General features: G+C 40.9%; 1 protein-coding gene across 1 annotated transcript; it reads right to left on the reverse strand.

Moving 5' to 3' along the window:
- Nucleotides 1-12,421: 12,421 nt before the first annotated feature.
- On the reverse strand, nt 12,422-17,703 carry ppic (peptidylprolyl isomerase C). Its single transcript, XM_073466564.1, has 6 exons — nt 17,539-17,703; nt 16,036-16,149; nt 15,334-15,427; nt 14,793-14,860; nt 14,466-14,582; nt 12,422-13,358 (listed from the first exon to the last, which is right to left on the reverse strand). The coding sequence occupies exons 1-6, from the start codon at nt 17,641-17,643 to the stop codon at nt 13,230-13,232; spliced, it is 627 nt and encodes a 208-aa protein (XP_073322665.1). The 5' UTR covers nt 17,644-17,703; the 3' UTR covers nt 12,422-13,229.
- Between the last annotated feature and the right edge of the window lie 1,176 nt (nt 17,704-18,879).

Genomic DNA, 18,879 nt, shown 5'->3' on the forward strand with positions numbered 1-18,879 from the left:
CTTTATGCCTTTTATGTCTACTGGTATTACTACTGTAACTAAGGGTGGGGCTATGATTTTGATAACTTCTACCATTACTGACTCTTCTGTTATTATTCTTCCTGCAGCTCGATGGGACAGTGTAGCTTTACTGCTGCTACAACTATTAAAGGAGCAATCCGGTGACTTTACACATTAAGATCAGTTTACTTGTCAAAAGAGGTACTTACGCAACCTGGGTAAAGGGTTCTTCTTGTGGACAAGTTTGGTCAAGTCTGTGAACATAACTCCGATGACGTCATGTAACATCATCAGAGTTATCCCAGCATTGAATCAGGAACATGTAGGCCCAAAGACAGTTTAGAAAATAGATTTTTAACAGTGAATTTCACTGTCGCAAGGAATCTCTATCGGTGTGTCTGTCTGTCTAATATTCTCATATCTTGAGAACAGTTCATCCGATCTCCTTCACACTTGGCAGGTGTGTTGCTGAGGACCCAAGGAAGTGCAGTTTCGAATTTGGTGCAATTTGGAGGCATGACAGGTTTAATTTTCATAGAATTTGAAAAAACAGCGTACATTGCTCTGTTCAGCAGTGGGGGATTCAGTGGTCTGGCCTCATGGCTCTGCAGAGTGAAGCTAGGCTTTCAGTACAGGACTTTTAAAATCTTAACCAAAGGGTTATTGTAATTGGGTTGTGTCTCTTAAACATGCACACACTACAACTTTTCAGAAAAATGGCACATCACACACCACAGATAAGGTTATAGTCCCAGACAGAGCAATGCGCCACCTTACGTGATCCCTCTCATGTGATCTCATGGGGAAGCAGACGTAAACAAAATGGAGATTAGCATGCTGCAACAACTTGCTGTAGTATACACTGCAGTGGGAGAAAAACGAAATCAGAAGGTTAAACGGGTCTGGATGAGAGGGGGACTTTTATATTCTTCTGCAGCAACTGGAGGTGAGTTTCTGTCAACAGTAGTATGCCTGGGTAAACACGCTAATTTACTCCCTTTCTCAGGCGCGATGCTATGATGTGTGTTGAAGTTAATGTTGTTAATATCTTTCCATCCGTCTTTGTCAAGCAGCGTTTTTTGTCGACTGTTGGACTGACTGCCTTGAAAGTTTAAGTTCATTATTTTTTGCTTCAGGATGAAAAGTAAAAACTTTGGTGACTTTTTTCCAGAGCTATCATCATGTCTAAATCTGAATTTGCCCAGTACTTTGGTATATCTACAGTTTGGTTTTCTGTACAGTGAGTTTGACACTCACAGAGCTGCCAGTATGACTGTGTGACTCTTCGCCTTTGCTTTGTTTTGAGAACCATTTAAAAACTCATAAGCAAGTAGGTTGATAAATGAAAGAACATTTCACACAGCCATTAGCGCAAAACTGGAAAAGTAAAAAACTCAGAAAAACTAAAACAAATAGGTACTTTTGAAAAAATAATGACCAAGACAAGAATCTCTCTCCTCTCAGTTAGGACTCTAATTGGACGATGAGAGGTGTCCGAGGGGCCCGCCGGGGGTGTTTGGTGTGTGTGTGTGTGTGTCAGCATTTCGATTTTCTCGCAGCATCTCTCTCCCTTTTCTCTCTGGTTGTGAGGAGGAGGAGGAGGAGGAGGAGGTGTCACCGTGGTTATGGTTGCGGTGACAGGACGGCAGCTGCTCTCTCTCTCTCTCCCCACTTTTCTCTCTGTGTCTCTCTTCCTCCTCATCGGTCCGGATGAACGAAACTCAGGGGAAATCATCACTATGTTTACTCCGACCCCCCTCCCACGCCACCCACCATCCCTGTCCCATAACCCCCTGCTGCCCCAGCCCCTGTGCATCCCCCCCACCCCCATATCTCTGTTTTCCGCCCCATGATGGTGGTTGTTAGACAGATAGACAGCAACACCCCCCACCACTCCACTCCTTCTTGTAAATTTGTGACCTCCGCTAGCATCCAGAGAAAAGAAGAAGGAAGAGATAGAGGGGGAAAAATGGCCGGCAATTGGCGGTGATGTGAGGGAGGGAGGAGGGGGGAGTAAAGGCCAGACAATTGGTGGTGAGGGATGCGAGAGAGAGAGAGAGAGAGAGAGAGAGAGGGATGAAGGGGAGAGGAGAGAAAGAGGCCTTGAGAGGGCGATCAATGCAATGTTCACCTGCCGTCCACCTCCCCAATTTAAAGAGAAGGAGCGCTAACGATTTCCCCGGACGGCTCCTCCGGACTGATGGAGCCCGAGAGGAGAGGAGGCGCAGAGAAAGTAGAAAAATTAGGCTTCAGCGGACCAATGCATATAGATGGGAGAGAGGTGGTCGGAAAATTAGCCTTTATTGGTGGAATGCATGTAGTTAAAACAGAAACAGAGGCGGAAAATGGCTTTTAATATGTGCGTGCGAGTGGAGGCGAAATGAGACTTTTAATGCAGGGATGCATACAGATGGGAGAAAAATTACTGGACAATTGGTGAAATGCATATAGCGAGAAGAATCTGGGTTCAATGCAAGAATATATGTAAAAAAACAATACAAAAAAGAAAGAGTAGAAAATAAGTATAAATAGAGGAACATGTGCTGGAGGATTAATGCATATACTTAAGAAGAAATACGTTTTACTGTAGTTAACCCAAATGTAAGAAATACTTTAATAAAAAGTTTGTAATGCAGCAACAGACAAAGACAGCTGGAAAATGAGCTTTTAACAGAAAATCTTGTTAAAATTGTTCACTGTCGGTATTTGTTTTATTCAATGCAGGTAAAAGTATAAAAATAAACTCAAAATCGCATCGCAAGACATCTAGAAAATGATCCTTTATTCTTGAAATGCTAAAGCAACAGAGATACAGTATATGTGCAGAAGATACTGAAGACTACATTCAAAGTCCTTGTTGGCAAGTCTTGCTACTCAGCAGCCATCTTGGCAACGGCCCCTGGGCAGTTCTTTCTGGCTGAGAAGACCAGACCCCTTTCAAACTGAATGGGGAGACAGCCATAACTTCACTTTCAAAGGTCACCTGGACATAAAAACTGCATGTATACAATCACCAGTCAGATCTGATAAAAAATGGCTCAAAAAGTTTGCCTCCAAAATAAGGTTTAAAACGTTTTCAAAACTTCTTTTAGCCTACATCTCAAGACAGAATGCCATGATGTGTCAACCCATCAGAGCACTTACACTTATACACGAAAAATGTAAGAGTTTAATGTCTAATGTTTGAATAACTGCACCTTCCTTGGTAATCCCGTGCATTAGCGTGATGTCCTCATCTTCTATGCTTGTTCGAAGTCCACCTGCTGCTGCACCAGATCGTTTCCAACTGTTGTGAATCTCAACTGTGCGCTCGGGCCAGTGCAACAACATGATTGGCTGATTTGTTTCCAGGTAGGCAGTCATCTGGTGTTACAGACTTTTGTATTCAAAATGCTTGAAATGGTTTGTCACCTCTCTTATGATGTCTCTGCCTCAGTTACAGTGGTACTGCTGTGATCTGGCCACAGGTGGCAGCACTGAGCACACTGCTGATCAACAGCCCTTCAGTCAGGTGAGAGAGGAAGATGATCTGCACCATGCTTGATTTTACATGTTTGTATTGAGTTTCATTGATTAGAGCTTTCTTTCTCTGAGTTCTATTTTCGTGACTCTGTGTGAGTGTTGGTTGGAAAATGGAAATGGACAGCTGTCATTGTCCAAGTCCCACGCTTTGTTGAACCCTCCAGCCATCCATCCAGACCGCCCACTGACAGTCAAGAGTCATAATTCACGTGACCACTAGAGATCTTTGTCAGAAAAAAAAAATAAACATCAGTCATTTAAGCATCTCAACAGACTAATGTCATTACAACCTAGCTCCTTTTCACCCCTTTCCTCATGCTGCTGACTAACCAACCACTGTCAAAGGCCTCAAGATAATGTAGTGCAGATATAGTCCATGATGTCTTTATTTTGTATGTGTTAAATGAAAATACATCATTTAAATCAGGCAGCATTGAAGTTGTTAGAGGTAGTTCACCTCTGCTAGGCCACATACTGCATCCTTACGCTAAGCTACACTGAAAGCTCTTGGGCTCATCTGTGAACTAGACGCCTGCCTGCCAATCATACATGAGTATCTTCCATAGCCATGATATAAATACAGTATAATGTCTCCATGTCTGTCGATATATGATTCAGTACAGTTACTCTGAGCCCCTGTCTCTACTGTTTTACTGTGTTAGATGTCAATATGCCTGTTTGGAAATGTCAGCAGACTAATTCCTGGGCATTTATTGGACCTGGTGGCCTCACGATTCACAATGTGAATTGACTGCGTGTCATTGTCATAATATCAAAGCTACAATAAGACACACTGATATATCCGACCGCCCCTCCTCCTCCTCGCTCTTCCTCTGACACATGTGACTATTCATGTTCTCGCTCTCCTGCCCCGACCTGTCAGCCCTGTCAATATGATTATTCCTCTCTCTAATTGCACACAGAGAGGAGGAGGGAGGACGAGGTGGAGGAAAGGAAGGAGAAGAAGGTGATAATTGTCACTGGAGAGAAGCGCGAGACTCCCCGTCGTCACCATCGGGTCAATATGGCCGACGTGGTGACGGCGGTCAGGAGAGAGGATCTACACATGAGAGGAGAGGAGAGGAGAGGAGAGGAGAGGAGAGGAGAGGAGAGGAGAGGAGAGATCTTTTAGAGCTGTTTCACATCCACAGCCAGTTTGGTAAAGTCAGCCACTGGGATTATTGTCACTGCTTCAACTACGTCCAACAAGTGTAAATGACCACCAATACACATCGTGATCCGATCACTCAATTCGATTGCCGAGGTGGTCTGGAAGCACAAATGTGTCCTGCTGCACCCCAGACAAGGGCGAAACAAGAAAATACGTCACCAAAACAGAACAAATGTATCCTCTTAGCTAGCCCGTGCGAAACAAATCTGGAGCTTTTCTGGCAACAGACCGATGTAGTAAACCTTAGGCCCTTGGACCTTCTAGCGAAAGTGACATAGGCACCGAATAAATCTGAACATAAGTGGTTCGATGGGCGCCTTGGAGTCGCATGATAGAGACAGGTTTGAAAGGTGATGTGCCCCAGCTGTCCACTTGTGTTCGTGCACATGCATTTCAACTCTTGTTTAAGTTAAGTTAAGTTAAGTTTAAAGGAAGTTTGAAGTGGATAACTTTTGTTGTATTTCTGCTTCAAGTAATTAAAAAATTGTAAATCAGTATGTCTGAGTAAGTCCACAGCAGTGATGGCTGCCATCCAGGGATGCCAATTTGAACTTGAGTAACACCCGCCCCATTCCCCTGATTTGGCACCCTCCAATACCGCCTCTTCCCCAGGATGAAGAAGGAGCTCAGTTTTTGCCATTTTGACATGCGATAAAATCCACATACAGTCAACAATAAATAAGATGGTTAGCAAGGCTTCAGCAGCTTCACATCTTGGTATTTAACTGAATATTTAATCATCATGGTTCTGCAATGAAACAACTTGGTTATGTTTTAAAAAATACATTCATGGCTTTTTAATGATCAGCACTGAGACCTGAAAGATTTGAAACTTCACTTGAACTTTGCTCATGAGGACTGTGACTTGACTTTCCTCAAAATAGCTCTGAGAAACCTCTTGATGTACTTTGTAAAGTCACAGAGCTGCAGCATACTTTATAGAAAGGAGAACATTTCGACTTCAAAAGGCTGAAAGATCTGAGTTCAAACTGCAGCAGATTGTTTTACTGGAGACCATTTTCCTTCCAGAGTTCTTGGATTGATTTTCAACCTTCCAGGGTCCATCCAATACAAGCATCTGAAAATGACTATGTTCAGTTAGTGCACCAAATACCAGCACTATGTCCCGCTATGAGACTCACACTTTGGCAGACCTGGAGCCCGAGAGGACACTTGGGGTCACAGTTACAGTGCAAGAGGAACTTGAGTTGTTACGTTGCTGATGTCAACAGCTGAAATGATAAATAACAATGTTTTGATAAGTGAAATAAAAGAAAAAAGGTGTATATGACAGTCACTGACAACGTTTTAGCCATGCTAGTGGCTGGATTAGCAAAGGTTAGCATGCTAACATGTGAAACTAAGATGGTGATCATCATACCTGCTAAACATCGGCATGTTTGCATCATGTCTCAGCTCTTAAGATACTGAGTACAATGTTATGATTACTGATGACCCCAGCAGTAAAACAGCAGAATTGTCCTTTAATATCAGACTGAATGCAGCCTTAGAGTTGTGTGTTGGTTGGGTTGTGGTCAGTTTAGTTTGCGGTTGTGTGTTCAGGTTAGCTGTTAGTTCTCAGGGCTGCTCTCTCTGTCTGATGATGTGTTTGCTGCTGACCTTTAAACAACTCTGTCCCATCATCCTTCTCTTACTGAGGCCTGCAGGGAGCAGACACACACACGCGCGCGCACACACACACACACACACACACACACACACACACACAGAGTTATACAGAGAGAGAAAGGATAGACAATCTTACAAGCACACACACTCATGCATGTAAATAGGCTTCTGCTGGCATGGGAATACACACAGTGTACATGTAAGACACACACACGCACACACACACAAGCATAATCGAACACACACACACAGAAGCATCACTGTCTGAGGTTTGGTGGTAATGAGGCCTGTCATCCTTCCACACAGCCTCTCTCCCTCCCTCTTTCTCTTTCTTTCTTTCTTTCTTTTTTCATTGATCCACTAACAGATCCCCAATATAACAACTAGCAGTCGCTGTGGGAGCCTCCCTTTCTCCTCCTCCTCCTCCTCCTCCTCCTCCTCCTCGACACGCTTCCCTCCGGACCATTTAAAAACCTACCACCACTCTCTCTCTCTCCTCCTCCTCTCTGTCTCTTTCTCTCTGTGTCTCTCTATCGCTTTCTATTTCTCTCTTTTCGCCCCCCGGAACCCTCTCTGCCCTCCATCTCGGGCTCTCTGCTGGTTCGTCGGGTTCAGACAGTCTTGTTATATCGGCTGACAAACAGAGAGGGGTTTCTCCGCAGCGTGCTGAGGAGAGGTGGTGGATGTTTAAGGTGGTAGTTTGTCCGTCTGTGTGTCCATCTCACCAGGTGGTCCTGTGGAAAAAATGAAACAAGAGGCAGAAAATATAGCCTCAGCTGAGAGGTTTCAAACTGTAGAGAGGGTCAGAAAATGACATTTCCTTCTCAGAGTTTGTGTCGTCGTCCTTTAAACGCTATAAGTTGTAGGATTTTAGAAATGATGTATACATTTATAAATCATACATTTGGGCCCACGTGTGTTTTCCAATGATGTGCTGGACTTGAAACAACTAAAACCTCTTTAAAAAAGCCTAAATGCATCTTTTTGAATGTTTAAATGTAACTGCACACTGAAAGGAGACAGTATTCAGTTATCATTGATTTGGTGATCAGAGGTCCAAAAATGTCATCAGAGGATGAATTTGACTTTGTCATGTAGTTTGTTTGTTTTTTATCTTTGTTTATATGTGGCAGACCCTGCCACCTTTCTATCTTGAAACAGTGTTCTGGGACGTTGTTTACCTCTGAGAACAGCTTGTTTATTCAGTTATGAAGAAAATAAATATTGAGTTTGTATTATTACCTCATTAATATTGTAAATATTAAAATTCTGAGTTTGAAATTCTTCTCCAAAACTATATAGAGCCCCTCTAATAAAACTCGTATACACTGTAGGGTACAGTAAAAGTTATTGGTTCCTTTGAAGCAACCAATAACTTTCTGGAAGATTAACCTTGAAAAAGTCATTTCACACCTATCCTAGTTGCAAATGTAGATGCCTGAATCTGTTGTTGCTTGGACATATGTTAAACTTCACATCAACAAATCTGGAAAATCCCAGCCTGTCATTTTTGAAAAAAATAAATGAAATCAGAGCATACATCTAACAAATCTCTCTTCTAAATATCCAGTCATATGTACCATGCGTTCAGTCTGACGTGCTTCTCATTCTCATCAAGCTTTCTACTGAAGACATCATTTGGGTTTGTCCTCCAGGCTTGATCATGTGCAATATCACTTTGTTTGTAAAGAATGTGAAGAGCTCTTCACTTCACTTCACTTCACTTCACGGCATCACTTTACTTTATTTACCTTTGAAGGAAAACTCACTTTGCAACAGCTGTTTGAAATATTAAACAAGAAACACAGTCACATATAAACACAAAAACAAACACTTAGAAGTATAATAGCATAAGGAAATGTTTTTATTAGTTGTTTTAGTTCCTTCTTTAACAACATTTTGAAACTTGTTCTGTGTTTAAAGACAAAAAAAACAACCATTGATTCAACACAAACAGATCTTACAGATTAAAACTGTTTTTTTTTTAGTCATTACTATTCATTCATTCAATTGTTTATGTCTTTAATAATTAGTATTGGTGGCTTTGATAATAATAGATTTTGACAGAAACTTTAAAAACCTGTGCGGACCAGCAGAATTATTTTGTTGCATGTGTCTCTCCTGTCTCTGGTTCTCCCTCCACCATCTCTATCTGTCCTTATTTATGAGGATCCACATTAGCTTCCGCAAGATGGTTGCTGGGGTGCTTACAAAAATAACCCTCAAACTAATATCACAATATCAACAAAACAAGTAAATGCTCAGCAGCAACTTAGAGATTAGAAAACAGGTGAACTAACTGTACAATAAAGACAATTGAAAAGAACTGTATATTTCTGGGCTTTGTGTCAGAATGAAAAATGACCCAAATTCAAAGATTCAAAATCAACACAAAATATGACAGTCCACCCAAATCAGTATATAACAGCTTTCTGGGAAAAGACAAAGATGGACTATACAAAACGGCCCCTCTGAAACTCCTCCAGAGCCTCGGCCTGCTTTAGCTGTTGTGAAAGAAACAAGAATCGGAAGTAAAAATCTGGATTATTTTCTTAATTTGTGGAGATCTGACTTTTCACAGGAGCGAGCACATCGAGCGGACATCGGTGATATATTTCACTTTTTTCTGTCGACTTCCTGTCTTCCTCCAGAGATTTCTGCTCCGCTCTGACCTTTGTGTTCAGAGATGTTTTCCTCCCCTGTGTGTGTGTGTGTGTGTGTGTGTGTGTGTGTGTGTGTGTGTGTGTGTGTGTGTGTGAAGGTGTGAGTCTATCTGTTTATCTGTTTGTATCTGTGTGTGCGTGTGTGTGCGTGTGTGTGTGTTGTAGAACAGGGGAAAACAAATCACCCGCTGTAGTTCTCATTAGCAGCAGTTTTGTGTCAGCGCTGAGAGATCAGCTGTCAGCTCTCGGCCTTCCTCTGCAGCTTCACCTTTTACCGACGATAATTACACCGTTTAACGCCAACGCTTCTCAAGCAGCGGCCTGCAGACCCGCAACTGGTTCAAATGAGAGACAAAAGAGGGTCTCTGCATTATTCAGGACAAAGTTTGAGTTGTGGAATGGAGAATGAAAAGAGTGTTTGGACGGGTTTCACATCCATGGTTTAGTCACGGCTCCGTTGTGGTTCTGATCTTCACTGGAAATGCTTCAGAGGAAAAGCTTCTGTTCTTGGGGTTTACAAGCATAAATACGCTTCATGTTCATGTTTACAGCTCATTAAATGTGGGTAATGGATGCTTTGTGGCTGCACTTAGTCAGACTACCAACATTATCTTTTTGCTGAATATCAAGAATAGTGTATATTAAAATCTATACTCACCTTAAAGCTGGTAGACTTTAGAGATGCATACGGTATATTTCCCTCCAGTTCGGCCCTACATCTTCACTGGGTGGACATTTTTCTCACCCCAAAAACAAAGGTTTTGCAAAACGAATACGTTTACCTGCTATAGTATCCTGGTTGTGAGTCCTATCCCGTTTCAGGTTGCCTTAATGAGTCGCAATTAAATCGCTATCTCATACAACAGAGACATGTGCAAATGGATAAATTGTTCGTTTAGCCATATTAATCACAGTATACGTAGGTAAGTGCAGAGAGCAGAGGGAATAGAACGGAGGTTTAACTTGCTGAGACTTGCCCCTCTCTCACTCCTTACCAGATGTTGGTGTGATGCCAAATATGCCCAGTTTTGTTGGTGGTAGCATGAAAACATCAGAATAAAAACTAGTTTTGCTCTATTGGCCTGCATACACTCACACAAGAGGGGAATCAAACACATACATATGTATACACATATAAACTGTAGGTTCAGAAAGTGAATGAATGTTCAGAAGCAAAATTGTTATTTTAAGCAAAGAAGGCAATTTCTCATCCTCAAATCATGGCTAAACTCGAGGTTTCTAAGGGGGCAACGTATGGAAATGGATCAGTTGTATCCAAAGCACAATCCGGCTGACCCAAAGCGATCACACCCTTAGAAGATCACCACATCAAGCTTTGGATCCCTGAGACACCAGACAAGCAATTTGATCAGAATTTGCTAAATAAACAATCCAAGACTTCTTCTCATGAGGTGAAACCAGGACAAAGGCTTGTGGTGGGCTAAGAAAAAGCAGAATTTCACAGTGGAGTTTGAACATAAATAAATTGTCCTTGTATTGTATTACATTGTACTTTTTACACAGCTTTTTTGGAAACATGGTTGTAAATCATGTGCTGCAGAATCGCTCATTAAACTGTATTACTGTGGAGACTGGGAGGAGAGGATTAAATCTAGGTTTATCTAACTGTAACACCCTGTGATTAACACCATGTCTGGGCAGATTACATAAAATTGTAGTGGTGTAGTTGTGTTTGTGATGTCCATCCTGGAGTGGCTTTTTTCTTTGTCCACTTTACGGGACACACAGTGTTTACCACTGACTGATGACTGCCTGACCGCCAGGTAAATACAATATACTTATGTGGCATTTACTGATTTGACGGGGATCACCTGAGAGCTGCACTGAACAACTGCTAAATAATGGAAAAATAGAAATAGGCCAGAGACATATATACAACATTGTGTAAGATTGTTTAGCAACAGCATATTGTTTATTGTAGAAAATACACTTGTTGGCACTCTTCTTCTTCTGCTGTTTTTACAAATCATGAAAACAGAACTTCTGATATGTTTGCTATTAAAGAGGTTCTGAATGCTGCATCGACTACAGTGAGGAATATCAGTTATAACTATAATGCTACCATGACAGTTTGGGGTTAACTGAAACCACAACATTAACATTTAAAAGAACAATGACACAAGATAAAACATTAACAGTCAGATGAGTTCACTGACCTGATGACAGTCAGCAACAACACACCTCCCAACACAAAGCACAACACTTGATATCATTATTCAGAGGACAGCAACAGTATTAACAGAACATTTTCCTCCTGTGCAATTTGTGCTGTGGTTTTTGCATAACGCATCAGAAGGAAAATACACTTATACTCTGCGTAATCAGAACATGAACAGAAATTTTCATTTTCCAAGATGGAATGATAAAAATCATTATAAAGTGCTACAATGGCATTTGACACTTGCTACGCAGTTTTTTGCATATGTTTATAAACAGATATTGAACTGAAGATATTGAAGTATCGATTAGATGCATAGAAAGTGCGAGCACGTTTGGCAAATAAAGAATGATTTGGCAATAAGAGAGTGAATGAGGAGCTACATAGTTGTGCAAGTGCAAGCTTCCATGATATGTGTCATGTTAGAGTCACAGTTCATTATTTAGCTTCATGATGCTAACTGGCACCATCCTCTAAATATGCAACTATGCTAACGTACAAAACCGTTAGCATGAACCACAGTGAACCTGATAAATACTAAACACAGGATATCGAACTGACACCACGCCTCTCTGAATGCAGTGTCACTATTGGCTGAAAACCTCATATCTCCATAGTTTAGGTATTTGTATTACATATAGAGGAGGTCCTTTTACAAGGAGTATGTCACAAATAAACACCATGTAAATGGAATCAACCTTTGCTTTACCGTATCATTACGAAGTACTTCCTATTCCTTCCTTAGTTTTCCATTTGCAAATTTGTCTGCCACTGGGCTTGAAGTCTCCCAAGAAAATTATGTCCATTATAGACTCAATGAGTGGATAAACCTGCATTTTTATCCTTTGTTGTTGGTAGTTGCTACTATGAGGAAAGTGGAATTGACCGAGTTCTCTTTGCGACAGCGGCGCCAACAATAACACTGTTTACAAATGCTTGTGGAGAAAAGTTGTATGTACGTCCGGACTATTAAGTTTCTTCATTGTAAATACTGAAATTAGTTTTAAACCTGGCATTCAATACTGAAAAAGTGGCCATTTTGGAGATATTAGGTTTTCACCTGAGCATAGAGAATTGTATGATATGGCAATGTATGTGTATCCCTTTACTATCTATGATGAATTTAACTTTGTGACTGTTAAAGTGGATGTTTTAAATGTGCCACAGAGTCATTTGTCAGAAAAATCTTCCCTCCCCTCACAGGCAATTGTTAGACATCACTGTGTGATATGGTCTGTTAATAACTTAATAAAAATATCTCTCTTTCTCTCCATGCAGTAGAAATCGATCAGAAGTCAAGTTCACTTGTACCAGGTTGAAGGACTGTTGCTGACTAGTGTTTGGGTGAGCAGTATCTGGCATGTTACAACTCATTTTAACATGCTAACATTTGGTACTAAACATTTAGCCTCTGTAACACAACAGTTAGCGTGTTAACATGTTCACTTTCAGGATACAGTGATTCATTTCCATGTTAGCTTGCTCATAGAGCTGGTTATTGAAGCTCAGTATGGTTTTGGTACCAACCAAATGGTGTCTGCAGCACTGACTAGTGAAAACATTCAAATATTGAAAGATGGCCTTGAATGCCTGTTGAGGTTATTACGTTTGTTTACTCTTTGTTTATGTGTTTCCTGATTTAAATCATCATTTCTGATCACTTTCATCTGTTTTGTACTCTGGGCAAAGTTGAACAACTTGACTTGTGTGAAGACAAAATTAAACACTGACACGTTTTGCCTTTTGGTTTTGTCGAATAGAAAAACAGAAGAACGTGTTTCTATTCCTTAAAATTGAAAATTGTAATGTTTTTATATCCAAAATCAATACCACGATTACCCTCAATGATTTTTTTGTTTAAATAAAAGCATATAAATATTGTATCAGTCCTGTTATCAATCAATTTTAAACAATACCCAGCCCTAGTTTCAAGCATGTTAGTGTCATTAGTTAACATGCAAAAGTCATAATATGAAAAAGTGTATTTGGCAAACTGCAAACTGGACTTCTGATTGATCACCAGTACATAATAATCACATCCTGTCTTTGTTCCTAACAGAGGCATTTACCAGCCCTCCACCTCCACTACAAAGGGCTCTTTGACGGGGATCCTGCCGCTGTTGACGATCACACACTCGGTGTACGGCAGGTTCCTGTCGTTGGTGTCCTGAAGCTCGATGGTGTGAACCACAGACTGCCAGAGGAGACAGACAGAAACAGGTTAGATACGCTCAGTGCAGATGGAAAAGATTCATACATCATAAGCAGGTTATCATAGGAGAGTATTTGTAACAAGCAGCATGGTTTATTTCTCCAGAGCTGCACAGTCCTGAGTGAATTATCCACCTTGTACAATGTCCTGAGGATTGTGTATTAACATTTTAATCTAACACAATTTTAAATCTTTGTTTAACTTTAAGATAAACAAGCCTCACAAGTTTATTTGAGTATAAAATCCAAAATTCTTCTTTCAGGCTGCTTAAATATTTCATCCTGTTAAACCTCCTCTTTTCAGCTAATTATTTGTTTTAGTCATCGATGGAAGCTCAGCAGTTCGGAAGTTCAGCATTCTAAGAAATCAGTGTTTCTTCACAAATTCAGACGTGGTCCACAGCAATGATTATTTTACTGGCACTTAAGGGCATATTTATAGACAAAAGTATTTGTATTAGCTGAGTGAATGAAATATTTAGATAAGTTTCCAGGCGTCATGCACTTGGAACGCTTAGAGGTCGGAAGTTGGATATTCCAACTAGGAAATACTGATCTGGGAGTTTGACTGGAATGCAGCATAAAACTAAAAAAAGGCTGTAGTTGTTGAATGCCAATGAAATAAATGTTGGATGAAAAAACACATAGCTAGAATTTTTGTGGAGCTCTCAGATGTAAATTGTCACTCAAGTTTATAACTTGAAAACAACTAAAACAATCTTCATGATGCAAGTAGATCATGTATTATGATTTTTTTTATAAACTCTTATTTCACTGAACAACAATGAATCCTTGAAGCTCAAACGTTTATCTTTTCATTACGAATCATTCTCATGTGAGAAATCTCCTCCCATCCCAACCTTTCCCTACCTGGACTGCTTCCTGTGTGGGCGGAGCCACTGAATCTATTCAGGAAGTCAGCTCATCTGTGGCACAACTTTCAGAACAATAAATGTGGATGCCTTTTTCTTCTCATTAGTTTGGATTGTATGCATAAACGGTAGGTTTTTTGATATTTTAAGTAGGAAAATGTCTTCCAATGATATATTCATGCAGCAGATTTATGAAAAGTGTCTGAGGTTCCACCCACCATCCCGTCCAGGACTTTGCCAAACACCACGTGTTTCCCATCCAGCCACGGTGCTTTGGTAGCCAGGATGAAGAACTGTGATCCATTGGTGTCGGGACCAGCGTTCGCCATACTCACCTGGTATGAACACACACACAATTCTCCATTTCATGCATCATGTCATCACCAATTTGACAGGTGTTATATTAAGGTTTTGGTCAACGAGCTGATCCTCCAAAAAGTTGAAGCAAAGTCTAAAAACCTTGTGGTTCAAAAACATTCCACACATTACTCGTTCATTCTGAGTGTTATGTCAGAAAACAGAAACACAGACATGTGTTTGCTCACCCAGCCTACTCCTAAATGCTTCAGTTTGAAGTTCTCATCTGCAAAAGTTGTTCCATAGATGCTGTGACCTGCATAGAAAAAAGGAATTTGGTCACTTCCATGTGGTGGAAAAAGTCTGTGAAAGTAATACAAAACTTTTTTACATCTCTAACTTTCTTTTTAAATGTTCTCTCTTTGTGAAGTAAACAAAGATTACATTCGTCAAACAACTGCACTGATCTTCATGGCCCTTAAACACTGACTTTTGCACTTGACAGCTCTGAATGTTTAACAGAAGGTGTGCATGTAGGCGTAAAAAAAAGAGTTTTTGGAACACACTGAGATGAAATCAGAGAAGTGGATTTGCAGGAGGATCTAGATGCTGTATCGTAGGCAACTGGACTTGTTTCAGTTTCGCCTCTCATCCAAGAGGCTTCTTCAGTTCTAACTAACTGGAGAGGAGTTGGCTGGCTTTTAAACTCTGTGTGGGAGTGTCCTTACAGAGTCGTTAAAGAAACATGTGAGGCTTTTAGCAAAGTATCACTTTGGGTCTCATTCCCACCTCCAGTTCCATCTCCAGCTGTGAAGTCTCCTCCCTGGATCATGAAGTCCTTGATGACTCTGTGGAATTTTGTCCCTTTGTAGCCATAACCTTTCTGCAGAGACACACGGGACACTTACTGTACTGTCTGCACCAACTTAAGCAAACACTGCGACCACTGCACAGTCACAGTATGAGAGGATTAGATAACATGCAGAAGATCTGAGCACACAGGAGATTCAATAACAACAAACATCTGAAGTGATGTCAACAAAAAAAAACTTTCCTTGATAAGACGACCGAGAATGTCAACATTTTGAATGTTTTATGGCAGAAATGTTTGTAAACCACATATGATGAATGAATACATGTAATATACTAAACATACAGTTATATTTAAATATATTTTATTTATAAAATGACACCTCATCTGCAACATTGACTAAAGATATGAAAGCCCTACTGTTAAATTTAGGCAAAACTTTCCTTTTAAATACTCGCTAATACTTTACTTTTTGCTTTTTGAGAATGATAAAGAGTACTTTCAACTATTTTAATATATATCCCAATGAATTACAAACTGAGGGAGTTTACATGCTGAATAAAATGTGTACGCATATTAAATATTTCTAAGTGAAAATAAATGAAATGGAAGTTTTGAAACAGCAGTCAGAGCTCCATGCTGTGGAGGTGATGGTGTGTTTGTATACAGCATCAGCTTACCTCTCCGGTTGCCAGGGAGACAAAGTTATTGACAGTGAGTGGGACGACCTCCCCAAAAAGGCCGATGACGATCCGCCCGACCTCGTGACCCGCCACTGTGATGTCAAAAAACACCTGGACACACACAGAGAGAGAGAGAGAGAGGTTGTCAATTAGTCAGAGGTGTGAAGTGACAAAAACCTTTACTTGAGTCGTTTGTGTACTTACATTTTTCTACTTAAACTCCTTCACATATATAGAGAAATGTTACATTTTGAGTGATGTTGTTTATCATCTCTTCGATTAATGTTATCGATTAATGTTATCCTGACAAAAGTCCACAATCCAGGGTTCCTACACCTTTTCCATAGTCAATTTTAAGCACTTTTGAAGCTGAATACTGTGCACTCTGCAACGTAAACCTGTATTGTCATTATAAAATAAAGTATACTGTATCATAAATAGATATCCCCTAAAACTCAGTTTTGATCAGTTTTCTGTCACTAGCTGTTACAGAAACGAAGGGCTGCGTGAGACCGGGCCAGTCTGTTGGTTGCTTTTATTTCCATTTTATGTCTTTATCTAAAGATTTAACTCTTCAGTCGGGTAGCGATTATTCATGACAGTAATGCAGTTACAGTTTCAAGCTGTTTCAAGCACTCATCCTTTGAGCACTTCGTTTTGGGGAAGAAATTTAACTCCGAAGAGAAAGATCTTCATTCATAAACTGAACAAACAAACTGACCTTAAAGGTCAACACAATTTCATACTGTTTTGCTTTGTTTACATGTGGCGGACCCTGCCACCTTTCTGGCTTCAAACTGTGTTCTGGGGACTTGTTTTCTTCTGAGAACAGCTTGTTTATTCAGGCAAGGAGAAAATAAACATTTAGAAACATTTTCATCACTGTATTATGATATTATTATTATTATTATTTTTTTTTTTTTTCATTATTAATATTGTAAATATACAAATTCTGAGTTTAAATTTCTTCTCCAAAACTACATAGTGCCCCTTTAAGTTACACCTTTTCACAATAAAAGCAGGTGTTGACAAACCGGGTCTCAGTCAGTACACACGATTTCAGGCTGCAGCTGAATAACTGCATATGATTTCATATAAAACCACGTGATGAATTAAACTAATGTTAACTTAAGAGGCAGTGAAGACTGGATGGTACATTACATTAATAGAGAAAGGAGGTCAGGCCCTGCAGGCAAACTGCACTGCGCATTAAGTCTCATCTGAATGGACACGTCTACAGCTGTGTGTGTGTGTGTGTGTGTGTGTATTCTTCAGTAAGATAAGTGCATGTTTCCACGTTCCGGTCCAGTCCGGCTCCGGCTTTGATCGGACACGTCACCTGTCACTTTCTGTGTGCGCACGCGTGCGTGTCCGTCCTGTGTGCCCGTTAGTATCCACGGTCCGTGCGCGCACACACAACATGCCGACGGCGCACGGAGAGGAGAGAAGAGACGCAGTTTTGGATTCATGCAAATAAATGCGGCAAATCTCATCACCCACCTTCTCGGTGACTTTCGGTCCCCTCCGTGGAGCCGCGCCGGACACCGGCTGCAGACAGGCGGCTGAGAGGAAGAGGAGAGCGGGGAGGATCGTCCGGAGCTCCATCTTCAACCGGAGAGAGCGGTGGCAGGCCTCTGCTGGGAGTAAATACGGCGAGGGGGGAGAGGAAGAAGAGGAAATCACAGCTAGTCACAGCTGGGAGGCTGGCCGGGAAACAGCGCTCCAAAGTCGGCTGCATCAGCAGACCACTCCCCCTGTGGGCTGGACCTGGATCAGAGTCCCTCCCACTGAGGAGAGGAGAGGAGAGGAGAGGAGAGGAGAGGAGAGGATTAAAAGAAAAGGGAAGGAGAGGGAGAGAGGAGGGGTGAAACTGAAGAAAGGAAAGGATAAGTAAGAAGTAGATACAAGTATACAAGTATAAGTATAGGGGAGGAGACAAGGAGAAAGGAGAGGAAACAAGGAGACAATAGGAAGGAAGGTAAGAGTTCAAATAAGGAGAGGAGATTCAAGGAATCATGGAGAGGAATCATGGACAGAGGAGGAGAAAAATGAGGACAGGAGAGGAGAGAATGAAAGAGCAACAGAGAAAAAGATAGAACAGCACTTAATAGAGTGTATACCTCCGCCAAGACCCAACAGTTCCCTTTAACTCAATCAAGCCTTATCCAAGCCTTAACCCTTAATACACCTGATAACTTATATTTCACCAAGATCCAAGCTTCACAACCTGAAAAATGAATGAAATTGTCACAAAACGCAATGTTAAAGAAAGTGAGAAAAAAATGTCCTGGATCTGTCACTTTGTCCAGATCTACGCCAGAAGTTAGTGGGGTCTATTCTGGTCCAAGACCTATCCTTCATCCAAGTTTCATGGAAAATGTGTCCAGTAGTTTTTGTGTAAGCCTGCTTACAAACCAATAACAAACAAACGGACACAGGTGAAAACACAATCTCCATAGCAGAGATAATGAGGAGTGAAGAACAAGAGGGGAGGGGAGACGATGAAAGGAAAAGATTAAGAAAAAAGTTGACAAAGGTTGCATAAGAAGAGCCAATAAACTAAACGTTGTATTAACTTTAATATTTAACATGTAAAAGAGGTTTTGTGCTCAACACAAAAGGGTTGAGACCCTCCGAAGGGTTTCATGATAAATCTGAGGGGCTCGTGAGACCAAATGAAAAACGTTCCTGCTGAACAACAGATTTGTCTCCAGTCTAAGTCAAACCAGCTCTGGATAAATAAAGGTTACCAGTTGTGTTTGTGTCGACCTTTAACATCCTGAGCTGGTAGAAACGCTAACATCTGTGTGTTTGATCATTTGTAGTAACCAGCAGAATGTC

Source organism: Pagrus major, chromosome 5, assembly GCF_040436345.1.
Source record: "Pagrus major chromosome 5, Pma_NU_1.0".
NCBI classification, from domain to species: Eukaryota; Metazoa; Chordata; class Actinopteri; order Spariformes; family Sparidae; genus Pagrus; species Pagrus major.

What these genes read in the sequence shown, in the direction of transcription:
- ppic (XM_073466564.1), bottom strand. Translation starts at nt 17,643, where the DNA reads ATGGAGCTCCGGACGATCCTCCCCGCTCTCCTCTTCCTCTCAGCCGCC. An exon ending in GACCGAAAGTCACCGAGAAG is followed by an intron (nt 16,150 to 17,538) that starts GTGGGTGATGAG and finishes GTGTGTGTCCAG; the next exon opens with GTGTTTTTTGACATCACAGT. An exon ending in AGCATTTAGGAGTAGGCTGG is followed by an intron (nt 14,583 to 14,792) that starts GTGAGCAAACAC and finishes TGTTCATACCAG; the next exon opens with GTGAGTATGGCGAACGCTGG.